Source organism: Rhinichthys klamathensis, unplaced genomic scaffold (genome assembly GCF_029890125.1).
Source record: "Rhinichthys klamathensis goyatoka isolate OS25496 unplaced genomic scaffold, OSU_Roscu_1.1 h1tg000336l_1, whole genome shotgun sequence".
Taxonomy (NCBI): Eukaryota; Metazoa; Chordata; class Actinopteri; order Cypriniformes; family Leuciscidae; genus Rhinichthys; species Rhinichthys klamathensis.
The window spans coordinates 1256750-1281284 of NW_026606850.1; the positions used below are offsets into that span (position 1 = coordinate 1256750).

At 38.3% G+C, this 24535-nt stretch overlaps 1 protein-coding gene across 2 annotated transcripts; it reads right to left on the reverse strand.

Annotated features, from left to right (window-relative positions):
* Positions 1-1980: 1980 nt before the first annotated feature.
* Positions 1981-12690, reverse strand: si:ch211-106h11.3 (CCN family member 1). 2 transcript variants are annotated; one of them, XM_056272400.1, is made up of 5 exons: positions 12451-12690; positions 9446-9659; positions 7336-7740; positions 5201-5379; positions 1981-2949 (listed from the first exon to the last, which is right to left on the reverse strand). In XM_056272400.1, exons 1-5 carry the CDS (start codon positions 12505-12507, stop codon positions 2647-2649), a joined length of 1158 nt encoding a protein of 385 aa, XP_056128375.1. In that variant the 5' UTR covers positions 12508-12690; the 3' UTR covers positions 1981-2646. The 2 variants fall into 2 exon arrangements, with proteins under 2 accessions (XP_056128375.1, XP_056128373.1); XM_056272398.1 differs by having other exon boundaries at positions 1981-2952; positions 12451-12681.
* Between the last annotated feature and the right edge of the window lie 11845 nt (positions 12691-24535).

The window sequence follows — 24535 nt, forward strand, 5'->3', positions numbered from 1 at the left end:
ATTTAAATTTACATTTTACATTACCATTCTAGCAACGTTTGGTGCAAAATGAAAAGGCAAATGTAAATGTAATTTGCATTATGTAATTTCATTTTCAATTTCATACACTAGTTTTAATATGCATATTGAAACGCTTTATAAGTTGCAAAATTAAAATGAAAATGCATTACAGAAATGATTAGATATGTGTAGCATGTTCAAGCAAAAACTGTGGCAAAATGATCATTCAAATGTTATTTTTCTTAATTGCATTTACACTCACAGTCAAGACACTTGCGATCGCATTTTCATGAAATGTCCCGCAATGAATGTAGCAAAATTCAATGTGCACATTGAAAATGCATTCCGAGCCGATCACGCCCCCTCGTGCCCTGTCAATCACTGCATCAAGGAGGGGCTTAAGTTGTGTTGTTTCTCTCTATGGAACTCCGAGAGTGCACATGCTGCCCTTCAGAAAGACCAGACCATCGTCCAGCTTAAGCATGACGCCTCCGGATCGAAGTGGTGGGACACGGGGTAAGTTGGCAGAAAGAGAAGAGACAAGGGGGTCTGTATGTACGAAAAGTGCTCGTTTTAGCCAAAAAAAAAAAAAAAAAAAGGGGTGACACCCGGCTTTACCTGCGGCTGCGGTCACACTACCGACCCCTTGTCTCTTCTCTTTCTGCCAACTTACCCATGAACTTACCCCGTGTCCCACCACTTCTGGAGGCGTCATGCTTCCAAGTGCCTGGTTCCATAGAGAGAAACAACACAACTTAAGCCCCGCCTTGATGCAGTGATTGACAGGGCACGAGGGGGCGTGATCGGCTCGGAATGCATTTTCAATGTGCACATTGAATTTTGCTACATTCATTGCGGGACATTTCATGAAAATGCAATTGCAAGTGTCTTGACTGTGAGTGTAAATGCAATTAAGAAAAATAACATTTGAATGATCATTTTGCCACAGTTTTTGCTTGAACATGCTACACATATCTAATCATTTCTGTAATGCATTTTCATTTTAATTTTGCAACTTATAAAGCGTTTCAATATGCATATTAAAACTAGTGTATGAAATTGAAAATGAAATAACATAATTTACATTTGCCTTTTCATTTTGCACCAAACGTTGCTAGAATGGTAATGTAAAATGTAAATTTAAATACAGAATGCAATGCCATTTTACATATTGCATTGTCATTTTGCATATTACATTTCAAATTGAATATTGCTACCCATATGCTTCCATACATTTGAACCATGTTCAACAATATTTCTGTGGGTTAACCATACACTGTATAAAACAAGGGGCGCTAACACGTGATTAACTTTACCTTATGCAAAATCTGCGAGGAAATATTTTACCATTCACGAACGCGTAGATTCCTGATTGGATTTTGCCCGCGAAAATTCGCTGAACGGTAAATGTTACGCACCGTAAAAAGTTGTGCAAATTAGTTGTGCAGTTGCAGATTCGAGGAAGCAATTAATATAGTTCAACAGAAAGCCGGTTCAATTTCATCACTTTACATGTGGTAGCTATATTGTTGTCACCAATTTTATGCAGTTCATTCAGTCAGCAGCTTCCTCCACTTCTCATGCTGCTGAAACGAACATGGTATCTGACATGTAAAAATGTAAATTATTATTTTTTTTTTACTTAATTGAGGTACACGTTTATGATTGGGAAACATATCTTAGCAAAAAAGATCACAATCATTATATGACAACATGGCTTTTCCTCAGAGGTTTGGTTATTTGTGTCTCAAAGCCTGTTCAAACCCTTGTTCTTCAGGGCAGATGGCACGACGTCACCTCCGTCAGTTCATGCACCAATGCCAGGCAAAAATAGAGACCGCTGCTTCATAAAACACACCGACAACAGTGCCGTTTGCACGAGGCTCTGCCATCACGTGGTAGATTAAAGACCAGACTAGAGCAGCGTTTGAGAGAACCGTCCCACCCATTACTTTCAAATTACATGTTTACATCAGATGCTGGTGTTTTAAACATATTTTTATTGCAAACCAGAGGGTTACTGGGTTTCTTTCTGCCCCCATAGAAGAGGATTGTAATTAGCTGGGAGCAGAGGAGCCGACGTTTTGACGCCAGGGAGCTGCGGCGCTTGGCATGTATCCCTCGGAGAGTTGATGGAGTCATGCGCTCACAAAATGGCTCAGCGTCGAGTCCACAAGCAGCCAAGCCAAAGCTTAAAACGACTTCCCGTTGAGTTTCCCTTGTATTTGCCGGCGGTTCTTTGAACGTCAAGGCAAAGCAATCACTACAAAAAGAAGTAAAGACCAGGCCTTGTGAAGCTGAGAGTCTGTCCCACCATGTTTAAGTGTCTAATCTTGGTTTTTTTAATTCTCCAAACCTGCTTAAAGTCTCATTTAGATTGTGCAGGTGCTCCATAATGCATCACTGTTCATGGTGAGGACCAGAAAATCCATTTGTATTTGTATATATTCACGACAAGGGACACGTCCCGTCCCGGATCCTCAGGGAAAGCGCATCTACTCTAAGGCTCTTAGTACAAGGGATCGGACCTTTTTTTTCCACGTGGATTTGCGTTATAATGAGGCCTCGGCCTGGCGTCTACACTTCGAAACGCTACTCTATTGGATGGGGAAGGACAAAGGGGCAGGTCTTCAGAGGAACGAGCCGTTAATCGACGAACTTGTGCATGTCCCCGTAGAGCCAGCGCTGGGGCGGGAGCGCAGCGTCGTTCAGGTGCCCGCATTCGTCGTTGCACTTGCAGGACTGCACGAACATGACGGCCCTCTCGAAGCGCTCGCCGTCGGGACAGGCGAAGAGCACGGGGGCCGTTCGGGTGCGGCGAGGGGAGCAGCATCGCCCGTCCAGACACATCCCGCAGTAGTTGGGCCGATAGAGGCGCGTGCTGCGGCAGCCGGCGTAGCGTAGACGCAGAGGCTCGGGAGACTTCTGGGTACGGGAACACTTCCTCCCCTTCTGTTGGACAAACACAAGGCAGGTTACACTCACATCTGCACTGGAAAGCAAGTGTGCTGTGATGACTTCAATGGGTTTCGTGAGGAAACATCAGTTTGAACTATGTTTTTTTTAACACCAAGGGCCTGTCCCAATACCCACACTTGTGGTCTTCGCACTTGACCACTTCTCCATTTGCATGCAGAGTTCGGCCAATGTGGCCGTGAAGATGGCAAGTGTTTTAAGACTCAATGGGACACACTTAAGCGCCTCAGTTCAGTGTGTGATTGTGGTGCTTCATTTGCAAACATATGACAAAATACATATAATCTCTATAGAAGCTTGTTTCTTGTACTTGTTGCTTCTCTAGTCAGTTTATTTACTTTAGGGCTAAAGTACTGCTAATTATTACTATTGTACAACTGTTGTATTTTGGTTCCTTCTAATACCGGATTCCTAATCATTTTCAAAGACAAGTAAGGCTTTTAAAAAATCCTCCAAAATAATCGTGGAGAAGCATTTTGCTTACACACTGTGAAACGTTGCAAGAGCAGCATTTCCATTGCGAGACTGTGCTATAGTTACGAATACTATAACTAGAAAAAGAAGAATTGCAGGGGCAACTAGATTCAAGACGGTAAACAACTATTGGGCGTCCTTTTCTACTTTAAGCTGATGTTTATGATTTTGGTTTTGGTCTTCTCCCACAAGAAAGAGCCAAAGGCCAAATAATGATTGCATGGTTTAGATTTATGGATTTAATTTAATTAATGTTTTTAGTTGGTTAGTACATGTTTTGTGTTGCTGTAGGTGGTGAACCAAGATACACTGCAAAAAATAAATTACTTTCTCAGTATTTTTCTCTTGGGTTTCAGTACAAATATCTGAACATTCTTACACCAAGATACATTTACTTGAGAAGCAAAAATACTTAAAGCTGCAGTCCGTAGTTTTTCCTCTTTGTCGCCATCTCTGTTCGAAATCTGCAATTGCAGTTATTCACAGAATTATCAACTTTACGTGGGTTGTGATTCGGCACGGCACAGCGCGGATGAATCCGATGTTTTGAGGAGAATGTGCGGCTGTCAGTCGGTGTGGATACTGGCATTCGCAATCACAGATTATACTTTTGGAAGCATGACCAACATTATTTCATTGTAAATGTGTTTGATTTGTCCCTTGTTCTGTGTTGTATTGTAAATTAGGACCCCCTCGAAAACGTGATGGTTCATCTCAAGGGGTTTATCCTATTTAATAAACTTATATATAAGATTTTCACCGGAAAATGTCATCTGAACAAGTAAGTATAAAAGAATTGCATTAAATCGGGCTGATTAAATATAACGATCGCTTCGCTTATCATATCACATCGAACCGTGCAAATTATACTTTGTTCTCAAATTGTTAATGTTAACATCAGCATTGCGTGACCACATGTAATGCCCTTTCCGATATTTGTCCTTGTTTTCGCATGGGTCCGGATGCAGTCTCTTTTTTTCTGTAGCCACTCCAAAGTCCGAAGTCTTTTGCATTTTACAACGGGTGAATCTCTAGTTGTCACTGGTGATTGTCGTTTGAACCTTTCTGGATCCGCCATCAAATTGATAAGTTTAATTTTAAATTCCTGTGAGAAAAGGCTATAAATCTCCACCTCCAACATTCTTACACGCAATATAGCTTATACTAGCCGAGACTCCTTCTTTATGAGTACAGATGTGGCGTAATGACGCAAAGACATGCTCGAATTTCCCGCGGAAATCCACCAGTACCACTGGAATTAAAAACATTATTACAAGCGAGCTAAGGCAAGCAGATAGTTTTGAACACTGGCTGGTTATGTAATTGCTCAGTTTTATTTTGGATAATTTTTAAATGGACTGCAAAGTTACGGCCTGCAGCTTTAAAATATTATGTCTTGTTTTTTGAAAAATGTTTTTTTAAATATTAAGTAAGTTCATGCTTAAAACTAGAAAACTGAAAACTAGACTAGTTTTAAGTTTGAAGTCACCTAACTTTAAGTTCTTTTTTTAGAAAACGACATAATTTTGCGTCTCAGGTAATTGTATCTTAATTTAAGAACTTTGAGATATTTGTACTGAAAAACAAGACAACATACTTTGTTTGCAGTGTAAATGTTGTTCAGAAGCTGATTGGTCTCAGTGCTTTGTGAAGCAATGAAGATTTCTTAAGCTCTTTATGCAAAGATATACTGGTCTGTTTAGCGGGATCATGGTGTGGTAAATGTGCAGACACTTTCTGAGATCTTTACCTTTATAGGCACAGCCACAGAACTACAGGGACGAATGTTGCAGAGTCTGGTTTCCTTCAGCAGTTTGCACTGAGCGTTCTCATTGGTGACCCGAGACGAGACGCCCATCCCGCAGCTGCGGGAACAAGGTGTCCAGCTTGTCGTCTGAGCGACACATTGCCGTCCCGCTTGCTTCCACGCTAGGGAGAGAGAGAGAGAGTGGGTAAGTTAGTACACAGGCACCATTCACCCAACAGGGAACACTGACGCACAGAGAAAGTGATTAGGGAGCATGTGTGGGACTGGTTCACAAGGATCTACTGGGAAAGAAGCGGCGGGCTGCTAAACACAAACACTCACACAGAAGTGCATGCAGAAGAAACCGCCACAGCTCACATTGGGACTGATTGTTAATTGAACCGAAACCCACACAGAACACATTCTTGCACTCTGCTGCAATACTTTTAATTGTTGGTTTATGTAAACATATGCTAAGCAGACGTCTATGACGACAGCAATACATCTTACATCCTGAGCCAGGGTTATTATATTAAAATAAATAAAATATATATAATGTAAAAAAAACTTACAGCATTTTTCATTTAGATTAAATTGATGTATTAAAATAACACCAATAATAATAAAATAAAACAAAAACTGAAATAAAAATATGAAAAACTATAGACAGTTAACAAACAATAACTAAATAAAATAAAATTACTAAAACATTAAATAAAATTAAAATGGAAAATGCAAAAATAAATATTTAAAACAACTATTATAGTACCTCAATGATACTAGAATAACACCCTGAGCCATTAGGCACCATGTCAAGTTAAAAGAAATTAAGGCAAGAAGCCACAGGTGAATAGGGTAAACATTTTAACCAATAGTTATCACCATACGTGATTAATCACAGTTCATTAAGAAAATTGTTTTTGTTTAACAATTTTTCTGAAATGTTTAAATATGTACATGAGGCATTTTCTAATTAATTTTGCATTCATTCGCAAAAAAATCCAGGAGATTAATCTGAACACTGGATAAAGCCAGATTCAAAGTTCTTGTTTTATTTTGTTAACTTATTAGTGTTAAAGGTTTTTACAGAAGGGATTTTGGATATCTCTTTTTATCACTCCATAAATCAGAAAATACTGTCAATGGACAGAAGAAAATACATTTTCATCATGTTTTAGGAATAAAATGTTGTATAAAATCAGATGAATGATATATGAAGAAACCCCTCAGTAAAAACCTTCAGAATATAGACAGGAATAAAACTGTAAAGTTTGGTGTGTGTAAGTGCAGCTGAAGTGCTGGGAAAAACTCACAAACTTTAGATAAGATATGTACTGTAATTGAAATCTACAGACAAATAGATAAAGCGGTGAAAATAAACACTTAAATGTGTTTTCTTTTCACTAGTCTGAAATAAGTTATGGAAACCAAATATCAAAACTGACCAGTGCATGAAAACAAACAATGGTTTTGCCTGTAATGTCTCGTCTTAACAGATCGGCCTCTTAAATATGCATGCATTTGCATGCTGGTCCACACTGTTTTATGCTGGTCTGGTAGCCTGGTTAAAACCAGACCATTCTCAGTTATAACGGAGTTATTATGGTCTGGCAAAGCGTCATAGACAAATAATTTCCAGAGGGGCGTCACCAACGGACGTCGCGGATAGACCTAAACCCAATCAGAGCGATGAAGGAGATAGCGTATGCAGAGCGGTGGAGAAACATCTCCGAGTGTTGTTCTTTGCTCGGTTTTTAACAAAAAGGAAACGTTCAAATCGCTTAAAACAGACGCGATAGCTGATTCGAACGAGTGATGTTCGACGGCGGCATCCATCTTTGTAATGTAGGCTACAAAATCTGCTTCAAAATCCCAGCGCTGTCGTCATCGCGTAAAGCCCGCCCCAACGTTTCTGATTGGTGCCGCAATTTCGGCGGATTGGAAATGAGCTTGAATGAGCTCTTTGCCAGACTAACTTTCAGAGCAAATCTAAATTTGCCGGAAGTTGTCTGGGTTTTCCCAGGCTACTGGTCTGGTGTAAGTCTAGCATGATTTTGACATGCAAATGACACTTGTTGACCAAGGAAACTAGTGCTTGTTACAAAACTTGGGGACACAGAACAGAACAGCGCCCTCACCTGGCAGGTGTTTTCGACTGCGTGGTTTGTCCCACTTGTGCTCCACCTCTGTGAGCTCATTGCTCAGGGAGTCTTTGGGCTTGTAGGGGTACGGCTTGGGCCGGGGCTTCTTGAAGGCGTGCAGGTCCGGGAACAGGTATGGGGGCGGCCGTGGGCGTCTGAACACGGGCGGCAGGACCGAGGACTCGCCGTGACAGTCCACACTGAGGCAGCACTGGCCCGGGATTTTGACCAGCCGAGGTGCGGGACAGGACGGCGACGCCAGGGGGATATCTGTGGGACACAGGGGCACGCAGCCCACCGCCCCGTCGATACAGGTGCACTGGTGTTTGCAGCCCGCGTGGAAGTTCTCTCCGTTCTGATACATCCGGCCGTTATATTCACAAGAGCGACCTTCCAGTTTAGCTGAGAGACGGGAAAGGAAAGTAGGGAACTGAAAGTTACAATTACATCCAATCTCTCCAGAACAAGAAGTATTGTTAGTTCTAATGTAACTAATGTTAACAAATGACACCTTATTATAAAGTCCTACCATTATAAAGTGCTTGCTTACGGGTTAAGCTTTCCGCGACTGCGCAACTGGGTTATAGGTTGCCAGGTTGAGATGACAAACGGGTTGAAATTGTATATGGTGTGTGGATTGTGTGAATATAATACATTTAATACAAGATCTGGCAATTGGTCAACATTAGACAAACATATTGGTCCGATTATTCATAAAGGAGTTTGGGCCATGCAAATTACGGGAGTTTCCCGGGAGAAATAACAAACCGGGAGGGTTCCGAGAGATAGGGCTAAAAAAACGGTAGAAACTCGGAAAAACGGGAGTGTTGACAGGTATGATTTAAATACTCTCCTCCCATAAATTTTGCATCTGAAAGGGAAACTCCTACAAATTCAAATGCAATAAGGTCAGCTAAAAAAGAATCGTGTCCACACCTTTTCAACGCTCTTTTTTCACTGCGTGTCAGGAGTTTATTAAACGGCTAAAGAGGGTTTGCGCTGTTAGTAAATCTGGTCCTAAGTCTCGTATTCTGAAAATAAATTCTAAATTTAGTTTTTGCTTTAAACAAGAAAAAATATCTACCAATTGGGGATGGAAGAATTATAAAATGGAATGTTGCCCTAAAGTTTGAATAACCAAGAAACATTAAAAATCCTGTACATTTTGAACATTCAGAGAACATTCAGAAATAACTTTGTTGTTGTTTTTTTACATAACTTAATGGGAACATAAGCAAAACATTCTTAGGGCATATGTGTGTTAGCTGGAGTTTAGTGTGTGTTGTTTTCCAGTAAAAATATCTAAATATCCTTTAGATCAACTGGCATTTGTTTTGAGCTCCTAGGGTTCAAGCTTGAATGATGAGTTATTGTCCAGAAAGCAGATGACCTGCACTGAGTGCCAGTTCGGGGTTAAACAGAGATGGACACTCTATCCTTTGCTTTTATGAGAGAGGCTCTATGTTTAGGGCCGAGTGGAATTTTGACTTGTTTACAATGTCGTCGAGCGTCAGATAGTCTTTGGGTGTGCTGAGACGCCCCCTCAAACCCCCCTTTAGTCCAACTCAAATACCTACCTTAATATAGCAACTACCCAGTGCACAAAATATGCTCTGTATGTGCGGAAATGAATGTGCATGTCTTAATAAAGATAAAACCAATTACAATTAAATTATTCAAAAATTAGTCTTTAAATCAATTATTCATGATAGTTATTGACAAGTTTGGACATTACGTGAATGCATTCAAATCTTTGAATAAATGTACACATTTTCAATAAATATATATCAGGAATAATACATTTTATGAACATAAAATTAGAATAGAGTGTTTTAATTAAAATAAATTTTCATTAAGTAAATATTAGTCTATAAAAATTATACATTATAGGAATTTACATTAATTGGTAGTAGCATTATATTGTGATATATGTGTAGATAGATATTAAAATAAAATGTATTTAAATGTATAAAATTGAAAGTTTGTATTAGCATATATTGTAAGTTTATATTAGCATATATCGTGATTTTTTACAAGAATAAAATGTATGATTTTTAAAGAAATCCCCAGAAATCAAATATTTGTGTGTGTTGTTTTGTTGACTGACCCCGGCAGATTCCGTGGATACTGGCCACATCGTTGCCATAGTTACAGTGCAAGCCCTTGTGATGGTCGCAGGGTCTGTGGTCGTGGCAGTCGTCGTTCAGCTGAGCGGCACAGACCGTACAGCAGCCGCAGCCGTCGGGCACCGCGCTCACACCCGGCGGGCACGCGGCACGCTCACCCGGACACCGGCACACCTTAGGACACCTCGCACAAACCTGCACACACACACACACAGGGGGTTCAGATTGAGCTCGGTGCAACTGAATGATGCAACTACATGAAACTTATGCGTACATCTAATTATCGGTTCTTATTACTTTACTTTAGTAAAAAAAATACATGAATATAATTGTGGTTAATCTGGTTCGGTGAAAATGAATTGCCACATAAAACTTCTGCATACATCTAATGATCGGTTCTTATTACTTTTGTAAAAAAAAATCTGAATTAAATGCATCAGGATGGCTGACAGCTGTGAAATCGAAATCGCCTCTCGTAAAGTTAAGATGCCTGTTCATTTAAATGTAGAAAACGTTTGATTCCTTATAAATCTCCATTAGCGTATGTCACAATGTATGATAATGCAAATTTTTATAAATTTTAATTAATTTAAATTAATTTGCAAAAGCAAATGCTGTCATGTAAAATATATTTACATATATAAAATGTATTTATGATGCTAGCGCTAATGAAAATTTATTTAAATTAGTGCTGTCCAATCGATTAATCGCATCTAACATAAAAGTTTGTAAATATATATATATGTGTGTGTGTGTATACCCTTATGTTAGATGCGATTAATCGTGATTAATCGATTTGAGAGCACTAATTTAAATGCATAATTTATTTGCATTATTATTGTTATTATTATTATTGATACTAACGCTAAAGAAAATGTATTTAAATTAGTCAAATCAATTAATCGTGATTAAATGCATCTAACATAAACGTTTGTTATAGTATGTGTTTTATATATATATATATATATATATAAACATACACACATTTTTATTTGTATATACATTACCCTTATATTAGATGCGATTAAACGCGATTAATCGGTTTGACAGCACTAATTTAAATTTTGTTTAGAAAAAATGAATAACTGTATAGTGTCACAATATATGATAATGCAAATTGATTTAAGTTTGCAAAAAAACATATACCTTATTAATTTAAATACATTTTCTTTAGATATAAACATTTTTTTAAATATATAATATAATTTTTTACATTTAACTTAATTTTCATTTGCATACTTAAAATGAATGATTTTATATATTGAAATATAATAAAAATGTATTTAAATGTAGTATTCATTTGTATTAACATAAAAACAGCAATATATAATTTTAAATACATTTTCATTAGCAAATTTAAAGTAATTTTATACATTTAAATATACTAATGAAAGTGAATTTAAATGTATAATTCTTTTGCATTAGCATATATTGTGATATGGCCGGCTGCTAGAAATTCGATCGGCTCTCGTAAAGTCAAGGTGAGTCGGGTTCAAAGGAGTGTTTCCCTGTCCGGGATCCACGTCATTCCGAAGGGTTTTTCCATTGAAGCCAATTTCCATTGGATCACTTCCTAAAGCGCTGCACCTGTTTCCCCGGCATCCCGATGGCTCTGTGAAATACCCAGCCGAGTCCTCTGAGAACGCCCGGCATCTTAAAACCAGAGGAGAGGAGCTCTTGAGTCACTCGAGACCCATGTGTGGATCTGAGATCAAAGCATAAGTCGGGGCCGGTTCTGGAGCCGGGGCTAATGGAGCGGGATGTGAGGCTGGGTTGTTGTGCTTGGGTTATTTTGAGCCTGTGCTGGTCTATTTCTGCTCCACAGGAGCCATGGGGAGGACTCCAGTCTCTCAGGTGTGCAGATCTCAGTCTCATTAACTTCTGAGCGGCTCCTGGGTGCCATCCTGCTGATTTTCCGGTTTTATCTGTGACTGTGTTGTAATGATATAGAATTTGAATGTGATTTTATGATCATTTTGCTTTGTTTCAGGTACAGCACTGTGGTCAACTGTTGTTGTATTAATATGTGCTTTATAAATAAATTGGACATTTAACATCGTGCTGCTTTCATACTCCCTAAAGAGAATATAGTCTGTATCGTGGCCAACAGCTCCAGCCTCAAACACACACAACTAGACTAATCCAAGTCCAAATGTTTTCTAATTATGATGGATCACAGACTGTGTCTTCAGTGGGACTTTTAAACTGCCTTTATTTTGCACTGAAATGGGCTAAAAAAATGACAAGGGAACTAAAAATAGATATCAATCTATATATTGATAGTAAATGACATTATACATATGATTAATCTTATTATGCATTATTGTGTGAATATTAATATTTTTATATAAAATAATGTGTGAATTGTTTGTCTATATATAACTAACAATATTCACACAATATTGTTGAAATGCCGGTATAATAATAATAATAAAACAAATATTATATATATATATATATATATATATATATTTGTTTTGTCAAATCGATTAATCGCATCTAACATACAAGTCTTTGTTTATATAATATATCTGTAAATTATATGCATGTATATATATATGATATGTGTGTGTGTGTGTGTGTGTGAGAATACATATGCAAACATATGTGGCTGTGTGTACGTAGACAAAACTTTTATGTTAGATGCGAATAATCGATATTTGACCATGCAAATTGATTAAGTTTTATAAAAAAAACATACATTTTATTTTACTATCACAGACACACACACATACATACATATATACACACAACAAGCATATATATATATATATATATATATATATATATATATATATATATATATATATATATATATATATATATTGTTTGTGTGTGTGTTTATATATATATATATATATATACATACACACACACATATCTATCTATATCTATCTATCTATCTATATATGCTTCATTTTATAATGTTTTTGATGAAATGAACTGTTGCAGAACACATTGTTGACATTAAACTCTTTTGACTTACCGACGTGCAGATGATCAGTCCAAACACTAACAGACACATTAAATCCCTCATCTTCATAATAAACCATTCAATGTCCACGGACGGTGTAGTGAAACTGTAACCGAAATAAAACAGCTCAACTCTCACAGACGAGCGTTAATAATCCAGCCAGGCGCGTTTATTCCAGCATGATACAGTGAGTCGAGCACAGAAGTTTCTAACACTTGTTTTCACACTGCAGCGAGTCTTTATACGGCTGTGCTGTGATATCATCGCAGTCCCGCCCTCTCGGCCAATCAGAACGCGGCTGTGCGGATACGTTTATAAATGGGCGTGGCTTAGCCACCCGGGCGGATTGTGGGCGTGGCCAGCGATGAATGCAGTCATTCATAAAAACTTCTCCATTCCAGAGAAGAGCTGCTGTCTGCTGTTTATTGACTTAAGTTTTAATAAAAATATTATGGATGCTTTAAAGTCTCTTTCACACGCACAGCTCTGTCCGCTGTGCGCTTTGTGCAAGGCAAGATAAATATACTCAGCTGTGTGATGTTTGCAGCATTAATAGAGCAGATTTCCTGCATGAGAAGACTGATGGAGAGATGGATCAGATGCATTAAACAGAAGTCACAGCGAAGCCTGATTCATCACATTATTTCCTTCGCCTCCTCACGTTCACTTCATCTTTCTATGTTTTTGTGAGTTCTATCAATTTTCAGTTTGAATTTAAAAGTACTTTATTGATTGCGATTGTGTTTACATACAATATTATTATGCACAAAACAAGTCTTTACAAGAAAAAATGTATACCAATAACAAAGGACAATAAACATTAAAATAAGTTGCTATAGTAAAAAAATAAAAAAATAAGACAATATATTTTTCTTTTACTTGTGTTGTCATGAGGACAATATTCCTTGCTGATGTTTGGATACTTGGACTAGAATTTAAAATAGACATTTGAATAGAAATAAACCGCAATAAGGTTGAGATTTGAGTGTATTCCAGATATTTCAGGTCAGGTGGTGTTTTGAGTAATTTCCTCAGGAGTGGAAAAGCTCAGCATGACTAACACATGGAGAGAGAGAGATGGATGGAGTGATGTGGAAAAAGGTGTGGGTGGAGGAATGTGAGGACCAGATCAAACAGACAACGCTCAAAAACACGCCGGTGAGAGAGAGAGAGAGAGAGAGAGAGAGAGAGAGAGAGAGAGAGAGAGAGAGAGAGAGAGAGAGAGAGAGAGAGAGAGAGAGAGAGAGAGAGAGAGAGAGAGAGAGAGAGATGGAGGGCAAAGGTTGAGTGTAAGAACCGGAGGGAAAGACTGAGCAAAGGTACAAACACAGAGCGACAGAAAGAAAGACATTCAGACTTTTGAAGGTCATTAACGGGAAAGAAAGAGTCTGAAATGTTTCTTTACGGGTAGTCATCACATTAACACATCAAATAAACTTAGACCAAACACTATTTTACTATCTGAAGTCATTGATACTAATGCAATAGATACTTAATGGGTAAAGATGGTAACACTTCACAATAAGGTTCATTTGTTAACTAGTTAACAGGAGAATGAACAATACTTCTACAGCATTTATTAATCTTGGTTAATATTAATTTCAACATTTACTATGTTATTAAAATAAAGGTTGTATTTGTTAACATTAACATTAGTGAACTAACATGAACAAACAATGAACACTAGCTGTATTTTTAACTAACATTAACAAAGATGAACTAATACTGTAACAAATGTATTGCTCATTGTTAGTTTATGTTAGTTAATATATTAACTAATGTTAACTAATTAACCTTATTGTGAAGTGCCACATATTTATATTTATACAGTACTTTATGTGCAAATCTGTACATATGTCTTATATATATATTGTAACCACTCGTTACAACCGAGGTATGCAGCAAAGCATTTGTGAAGCCACGACACACACAACCTTGAGGCGGATGGGCTACAACAGCAGAAGACCCCACCGGGTACCACTCATCTACACTACAAATAGGAAAAAGAGGCTACAATTTGCAAGAGCTCACCAAAATTGGACAGTTGAAGACTGGAAAAATGTTGCCTGGTCTGATGAGTCTCGATTTCTGTTGAGACATTCAGATGGTAGAGTCTGAATTTGGCATAAACAGAATGAGAACATGGATCCATCATGCCTTGTTACCACTGTGCAGGCTGGTGGTGGTGGTGTAATGGTGTGGGGAATGTTTTCTTTTAGGCCCCTTAGTGCCAATTGGGCATCGTTTAAATGCCACGGCCTACGTGAGCATTGTTTCTGACCATGTCCATCCCTTTATGGCCACCATGTACCCATCCTCTGCTGGCTACTTCCAGCAGGATAATGCACCATGTCACAAAGCTCAAATCATTTCAAATTGGTTTCTTGAATATGACAATGAGTTCACTGTACTAAAATGACCCCCACAGTCACCAGATCTCAACCCAATAGAGCATCTTTGGGATGTGGTGGAACGGGAGCTTCGTGCCCTGGATGTGCATCCCACAAATCTCCATCAACTGCAAGATGCTATCCTATGAATATGGGCCAACATTTCTAAAGAATGCTTTCAGCACCTTGTTGAATCAATGCCACGTAGAATTAAGGCAGTTCTGAAGGCGAAAGGGGGTCAAACACAGTATTAGTATGGTGTTCCTAATAATCCTTTAGGTGAGTGTATATATATATATATATATATATATATATATATTAACTTTCTTAAAGGGGTCATGACATGCAAAATCTAATTTGTCTTGATCTTTTGACATAAGAGGTCTTTATACCATTAAAACATCCTCAAATCGTCCTCCTCATTTCAAACAAAGCATTTATTTAATCAAACTCCAAAAACAGCTCGTTTTGATACTGTGGGATCTGTGATGTCACACGGGCAACCACATTTGCAAATGCACGCCTCCAGAGCAAGACATTGGCCAATAGTTATACTTATACATCATCACACCATAGGCCCCGCCCACTGGTGTTCAGTCGCTTAACGGCTGATATTTGCCTGAGAATTATATGTTGGTTCGGAGCATTTTATTTTGTAAACGAGAGAGAGGGGAGGGAGGGAGAGAGAGAGAGAGAGGGGGGGGAGAGAGAGAGGGGGGAGGGAGGGAGGGAGGGAGAGAGAGAGAGAGAGAGGGGGGAGAGAGAGAGGGGGGAGAGAGAGAGGGGGGAGAGAGAGAGGGGGGAGGGAGGGAGGGAGAGAAACATTTTAGTCTCTGAGGTTATTTTTAACCCAGAACAGGAACTGCTGTGTTGACTCCCTAAACACACACACTCACACACCTGACAGCGCCGGAAACACCCTAATACACACACACAGTTTCTGCAGAGACAGTTACATGACCTGTGAGGGTCTGATGATTATTATATCCCGACTCCCTTCAGGGGTCAATGCCAAACACAAAGATCTGAGAAGATGAAGAGGAAAACATTTTGAAAATCATGTTATTAGACACTTAATCTTTATGCTTGTGGTGCTTCTATATGGTTTAAAAACATTTAAGTACATTTTCATAAAATTTTACTTTATGACTGTAACCACTTTCTATTATATTTTTATCATGCTACAAACATAGTTTTCTTCAATGCATCAGTGAACAAATCTGAATCATTATTTTTCAAACTTTTTTAAGCTAAAAATCATTTTAGTGATTTTTGAATCAGAAATGTCATGCTATATGTCAAATAATGATCTTTTAAGGAGATTTATAGACCTTGACCTGGGGTCAATAATGTTCACAGAAAGTTTTCAATACTATTTTCTTGTAAAACGTACTCCAATAATCTTTATTTACAACTACGAAAAAATCATTGTTACCGTGTGGTATAGCAATATTAGTGCTGACAGGATAATTGAGTAACTAATCGCTTATTTCCAGATCGCTAAAGTTCAAAGGTCATGTTGATAGCGCTGTCTTTAACGGTTAACAGGTAAAACCTTCCAACAGTCACACCCTCAGAAGTGACCGATCGCTCGCTCACTGCATCTATTTATCCCGTCACACACACTCTTGGCTGGTGTTGTCACAGAGCCGCCTTGTTCCCGACTTTCCACCGGTAGCCCACAAAAATCCCAGAAATCCCTGTTATTTCCGCACCTGTGTTTGTTTGGCAGGCGCGTGAGCGCGTCAGAGAGCCGCGTAAACACAAGAAACGCCTCAGAACTGAAGCCGTGTGTAAAGCGGACAGACTTCAGCTCTGTTCACACACACACGCTTCACACACACACACACCGAGAGATGGAGAACATCACAGCGCCATCTGCTGGAGCTGAGAGATCCTTCACTGACACCTCAACTGTGTGAAGCGGTGTAGTGCCGAATTTGGACCCCGCCAGATAATTACCCCTCTAAATCCCCAGTAAAGGATATATAGGGGAGAGCGGGGCACAAAGTAGTCTAACGCTTTTTGACTTTCTCAGTTTGTGTAAATCTAGGGTTCAGAGTATCCCCCCCCCCCCCCACATTAATTTCACTCATGTCTAGTAGGCTACAATTATGTGGTTTTGTTTTATTAATACAGAATACTCTTTTCTTGATACCCGAAAGAATGGATGTGACATGTGACAACATGCCCCATAGGTGGGGTACATTGTAACATGACCATATGATATGACATATTAAAATGTTATCTGATCTAATCAAACAAACTAAAATATGTTCTCAATAAAATAAAATTATTACCTTTTTCATATAAAATAATGGCATTTTTTAATAATTAAAAACAAACAAATTTATGTGTCTGACAACAAACACAGGAAAACACATCTATACAACATAGTTCAAAACATATTAATAATTAGTCATTTCTGAACATTGACTCTCAGGGCCCTATTTTAACGATCTGAAACGCAAGTGTCAAAGCGCAAAGCGCAAGTAACTTTGTGGGCGGATCCCGGCGCTGTTGCTATTTTCCTGCCGGGATAAATGCCTCTTGCGCCTGGCGCAAATCTAAAAGGGGTTGGTCTGAAGTAGCTTCATTATTCATAGGTGTGGTTTGGGCGTAACGTGAAATAAACCAATCAGAGCGTCATCTCACATTCCCTTTAAGAGCAGGCGCGCTTGTTCTAAAGCGGATTCCTATTATAAGGGCGGATTTGCCAGGCGCGCGCCAGGAGCGGTTCACAGCCGAGGAGAGCAACGTTCTCGTCAGGGCCGTAAAACACAGAGAAGTGACATTGGGGATGGAGAAACCCATCCAAATTAACTTCTGTTAAACAGGCGTATGATAATTTGGGTAAATGTGTAAGCTACATGTATGCTTTTATAATAAATTGTCTATCTATCTATCTATCTATCTATCTATCTATCTATCTATCTATCTATCTATCTATCTATCTATCTATCTATCTATCTATCTATCTATCTATCTATCTATCTATCTATCGTAATAATGTATGATTTGCAAAAATGAAAACTGCTGCTTAGATGAGATAATCAGAGTGTATGCGCGTTGTGCATACGCTACATTGATTATGGTCAAGCATGCGCCCTTAAAGGGATACTCCACTTTTTTTGGAAATAGGCTCATTTTACAACTCCCCCAGAGTTAAACTGTTCAGTTTTACCGTTTTTGAATCCATTCAGCCGATCTCCGGTTCTGACGGTACCACTTTTAGCATAGCTTAGCATACATCATTGAAGTGGACGAGACCATTAGCAGTTCTCAAACAAAAATCACCAAAGAGTTTCGACATTTTTCCTATTTAAAACTTGACTCTTCTGTAGTTACATCGTGCACTAAGACCGACGGAAAATGTAAAGTTGCGATTTTCTAGGCTGATATGGCTAGGAACTATACTCTCATTCCTGCGTAATAATCAAGAAACTTCACTGCCGTACCATGAGTGCAGCAGGCGTAATGATATGACGCAGCGCCTGAAAATAGGCCACCTTCCGTCAACACAACGGAACTATTTTCAGGCGCTGCGTCATATCATTACGCCTGCTGCACTCATGGTACGGCAGTAAAGTTTCTTGATTACTACGCAGGAATGAGAGTATAGTTCCTAGCCATATCAGCCTAGAAAATCGCAACTTTACATTTTCCGTCGGTCTTAGTGCACGATGTAACTACAGAAGAGTCAAGTTTTAAATAGGAAAAATATCGAAACTCTTTGGTCATTTTTGTTTGAGAACTGCTAATGGTCTCGTCCACTTCAATGATGTATGCTAAGCTATGCTAAAAGTGGTACCGTCAGAACCGGAGATCGGCTGAATGGATTCAAAAACGGTAAAACTCAACAGTTTAACTCTGAGGGAGTTGTAAAATGAGCCTATTTCCAAAAAAAGTGGAGTATCCCTTTAAAATAGCATAATGAACAACGCACAACGCGCCACTGACTTTAGACTAGGTTTTTTTCTGGTCAGTGGCGCATTTGTTTTATAGAACAGCAAAATAGCATGAGGGAAAGTTTGCGCCGGAACACGCCTCCTCTTTGCGCTGAACCGCCCCGGGGAGCGCAAGTGTATTTCTTAGTTAACCGACGTGTGTCTGTGGAGGGAAAAGTCCGCTTTGCGCGGGTGCAAAATAGGAATGATACATGCGTCAGTGAACAAAGTCATTTGCGCCGAGTGCAAGATAGGGCCCTCAGTCTTTATTCACCTTTTTCTCATGATTTCTCAATAGAATTCGTAAAAGTATAGAATAGAATATCATAGTTCTAGGGCCTTATGAGTAGTGAATATACTTTAGCTTATGTCAAAAATGATTTATGGCCCCCTTGATTTATGGTTATGACAGCTGTTTTATGACAGGATTTGAGGATGGGGAGGGTTTTATGACTATCAGGTGGTTTGTGTGACCTTTTGGCCGTGCTTGGTTTCGGTGTGTTTATGATGTGTGTTTATGACGCCCCGATCTGCTTGGTGTGACTGGAATGTTTTCAGGGAAAGTTTACTTTTTATTATATCAGGATAATGTTCACAGAACGCTGAAATTATGAACAGAGGATCCGCGGATATGATTTTCAGCCGGCACAGCATCATCCATATTGTCTGTGGGAGAGAATGAAACAAAATGAGTTTAAAGAAATAGCATTGATAACAAATAAAGTTTATAAAATAAAACTTCATTCATTATATATTTAAAAGTAAGTTTTAACATGTGTTAAACTTAATGAGTCGATCGCTATGCGTCTATCTGGATAATGACACAGACTCTTAAATCTTCCTGATCAGATGAAATGTCACAAAGTAGGTTTTTTCAGAAATAAAAAGCATTGCATATAAATAATCATATAAATATGGATTAAATGAAATAAGATGTTAAATTATCCACATTATACTGTCTCACACAGATAAATAAAACATATAAATTAGTGAGTCCATATTATTTGAAATAAGATGCTGAATTACCAAGTATAAGTATTTTAATATAATACATCACAATAGGCTATAAAAAAGGACCAAGTCATTAATCTGTTAACTGTTACTGCCACTGTATGTTTAAAACAATTATATCCCATACTTCACCTGATCTAATGTTGACAAATTACATATCATTCGAAAGCTTACGAACTCAAAATTCAGCCTGTGAAGCGTTTTGAAATTGGACGTTGTGTTACCATAGAAACGATCCTCTAAATTCTTTTAATGGGCTCCTCCCCTTTTGGGCATCGTCATGTTTCATAATTTATGATCAAAACCTTTTCTAATCTTGACAAAACACAAAAAGGTCAGAAAGGTCTGAGTCTCAAGGTTCCATATTTTGTGACAGAAGTGATATTTAGACAGAATTTTATTAATTTGTTATGGCAGAATGCATACAATTAAATTAATGTAAGTCACCCGGTGGCTATTTTTGGTATTATGCCTAAACAAAATCTCACGGGAACTTCAATTTTTGTGATATCAACTTCAAATTTGGAACACAACTTGGTTAGATATATGGCTTTGATTTTATAGTAATTTTATAGTAAAAAATATTTTGTAAAATACATATTTTATAAAAAATAATAAATATTAAGTACAGTATATTTGATTTAATGTAAGATTTAAACTTCCTTAACTTTTTCATACTTTCATTTTTTTAAAGTGCTTTCTGTTTTCTTTAAAACAAGACCAAAATTAGGTCTATATTCCAAAGCATTCTTGAATTGCAATCATTTAAGTTTGAATAGTGCATTTCAAAACGTGCTAAATAACAGCATGAACAACATATTACTTAATTTTCTCCTTCAGCACCGTATAACAATGTTCACAATTAATGTTAGCAGTATTCTTTTTTTTTCAGAAGAAAAGTAGGGAGAGCAGAGGCGAAAGTACCATTTTTCAGAAAAACATAATTTTAAAAGATGATGGTTTAGACAGAGATCTATTTTTGCTGTGGTCAGTCACAAGTGTGGTCTATCAATACCAGGTGGCATTTTGTAAAAATGTAGAACAACTTCAGTATAATTTCACTTTGAACTTAAGGGCTCATACACACAGGGACGAATATCGGCGCGCGTTATTCGGCAGCGTTTTTCAACGCGTTTTTTGTGTTCACACCCAAGCGATTTTCGCTGACGATGAGCCGAGTGAACATGCAAATTCATTCCCTGACATTAGATGGCGCCCATTTGCTCTGCAATACCACTCCATAACATTCTCTTTTATCAAGATTTTTGTAGTCGCTGTCGCGTTTGTCATATAGTTCTTTATGTTCCGACACCAACGAGACCAGCAGCTCTACATTCATCTTGCCTTGCATCTTCCTCGTCTTATTTCTTCCCGGCAGTGTAGACCATAGACTGTAAAAAAATATGGACAAGCATTCACAGACTTAGAACTGGGTATTTAAAATTCCCGTTACCCCCCAAAGTTAAAGAAGTACATTTTAAAATTTTAAATGGCATATATCCATCGAGTGAATATTTGCGACATAGATTTGGTTTTGACTCAAATAAATGTTTATTTTGTGATGATATTGGAGCATCTGTTTTTTCACTGTGTGTTTGTGGAGGCCTTATGGTCTGATATTTACGACTGGCTCTACCCAAAGATACCTCACCTCGAAGACCTCACTGAAAAGGACATTATTTATGGACGTTTAATGAATAATAACAAAGATAACTTCCTGGTTAATAATATCCTTATGCTGGGGAAATTTTTTGTACACAAATCAAAATACCTTAAGGTGAAACCAATGTTCTGTGCATTTCATGGTGAATTTGTTTCTTTTACAAAAGCCCTCAAAGTGATAAAAAAGAAAAATGCAATTAGTCTTTTATCTGTCATAGAAGAGTATGATTTAACAAAAAAACCTTAGCCCCTACTTTATTTTTATTTTATTTATTTATTTGAAGTTTATTTTATTTCATGCACCTGTGCTGTAATTATTTGTTTGTATTATGTAAAGAATTGTTACTATTGCCTTACTGTTTGTACATGAATAATTGTTCAAAAAAAAAAAAAAAAAAAAAAAAAAAAAAAAAAAAAAAAAAAATATGGACGTAGTGTCCGTGACGTCATCCGTAGGTTTCTGAAGAGCGTTTTTGAAGCCTAAAGTGGGCGGGGCCGGCCGTCGCCATCTTGGCAGCGCGTCACCTCTCGTCACTACCGGATAACAGAATGGGCAAAGAGGCGGGCCGTGGGTGGAGCTGAGGTGCTAATGCTATATGCTACTGGCCTCGCGCTAAAGTGATAGCTGTTTGAAGTAAAGCCAATAGTGAAAGTTCATGTTTTTGCCCTTTGAAATATTATAATAGTTAAAAGACATAACTAAAAGAGACTGTGTATCGTGATGTATTATTATTCTGCTATAAAAATGTATTATCATGCAGTAACTTACAATATTGCTCTGAGCTTGCGTGTGACAGTGATTCATGCGCATACATGTCAGTCAGCATGGCATCGCACGTCAAGTCCGTAAAGAGCTTTATTCAGTCCATTTTAAAATCTGCTTTTGGCCGCCTCTCATTTTCTCAAATGGGTTACACCAAAGATATTACCTCAGAAGTTCAAGTAAATGCACTAGAAATCCGCGCTCATTCAAGGGTGTGCATCTACTGCATGGACGGAGAGAAAGCACTGACACCTGCAGGATTTCATCTGACGGTACTTTTTATTTAACACTAAAAAGTAAAATAAGCATCTGTTCCGTGAGAGCAACAGTACCGCATAACGAGTGTGGTCTCTCTATCTATAGACTTTTTTAGCAAGGAAATTGTCAGACATTCATTAACGTAGTGCATGCGAGGAAAACAACTGGAAATACAGCGCTGGTTGTTCTCTCCATACCAGTCTATGCTCCATACTCGACGACAACAACGGAATCCAACGGCGTGGGCGAAGGTATAATGTGTGTATTAAATTGTATGAAATAATCCCGAAAAAAGCACAAACACGGCAGAGATGGCAAGTACAGCAGCTGCTGGAATTAGCTGAGAGTGACGTTAACAGACAGAGACAAACGGCCGCAATCCACCTGTCACTCAAGTGGCCACGCCCTTAATTAAGCAGGCTTAATATAATTTAAACGGATGAGTTGTAAAAAAATTCACCCCCCTCACAGTTGTCATGAAGGGCAAAATAAGCTATAAAGACCAAAACCACTTTTTGCTCCAGGCTGTAAACATGTTTTTTTCTGCTGTAAAGTTGGGCATTTTAACATGGGGGAGATGCAGATTTGACTCACTTCTGCAGCCTGCCTCCAGCGGTCAGTTGATGAATTGCAGTTTAATTCTCTTCCGTGTTGGTTTCAAGAGAGAGACAGGTGCTGCGTCCCAATTCGCCTACTTATACTACGCCCTAAAAGTATGTACTCTTTTTGTGAAGAAAAAGTACATACTTTTGAGTGTGTAGCAAAAGAGTAGGCAATCTTTGGGACATACTACTTCGTCATCTTTAACGGACAGATCTGTCGCTGCCCTGTCAATCATCTCGTCACAGTTAAAATCCTCCATTCAATCTAATATAACTTCTTACCATTTCGGAGAGAATTGTTGTCGCACGTTCATCTGCCAGTCATGGGTCTTTCATGCGGAGACTCCCCTCATGTGTTTGGAATTTGAATATAATAATGCATTTAAAAGTTAATGGCTAAACGTATCTTTGCAAAAGTTCACAATGCTGCTGCAGATGCAATATAATGTGGACAACATTGAATAAATACATTTTCGTCAGGTTAGATACTGATAATTAATCACTCAAACCCCTTTATCTAAACCTCTCTACACAACCGCCGGACTCGTGCGTCCTCCATGTCTGTAGTTTTTGAACACTTTTCATTCGTGTTTGTAGTTCTAACCGAATCCTCGTCCAACGCGCGATGGGATTGTGGGCAATATCAGCCGTTAGAGTGCGCATCGATCTGCACTTCGGATTCTGACCGGATATAGTAGACCATCCGGGTCTCTTTGGGACACTCATTTCAACATACTACGATTTGGGACGTACTAATTCTATTTTCGAATACTATTTAGGACGGATAGTATGCGAATTGGGACGCAGCAAGGGAGGTTGCCGCTTGGTGTAGACGCATCTTGGCGTATATCTTCTTCGCCGTTACGTATGTGTGCTCGGCAAGACCGTTTTGTGTTTGAGCGCCCCCAAGTTTTGTTTTACTGTAACTTCAGAAGCTCCAGACACGCGTCAAACTAAAAAAACTAACCCGAGGCGTTTTTAAAAAAAATGACGCTTTACGCGTGGCGTTTTTCGTGTCGGTGTGCACACTCACATTGGCGCCCTTTGTTTAGTCACGAGGCGTTAAACGTCGGCGAATATCGCGCGTGAAATTCGTCCCGGTGTGAACAGGCCTTAAGACTGCTCATGTTACTTTTGACCCCGTCAGTTGGGACAAAAGTAACTCACGGGTGGGTCAAAAGTAACAAAAATATACAAGCTAGATTTTTTGTGTTACTCTTGTTTTTTTGTTTTTAGCCTAAATATACCTGAGTATGACCTTGTTAACATTTAACTGCAATTAATTTTGGCCTTTATCTTTGCAAAAAATTGTTAATTTACATTTTTTCTTTTTAAATTTCAGTTTCATCAAATGTTTCAAAAGTAACCCAACAGTACAAACTTGAATTGTTTAGAACATTGTAATAAATAATGTTAAAAATAAGTTGTTAATCTAATTCATTATCAATTATCGAATTGAATTGA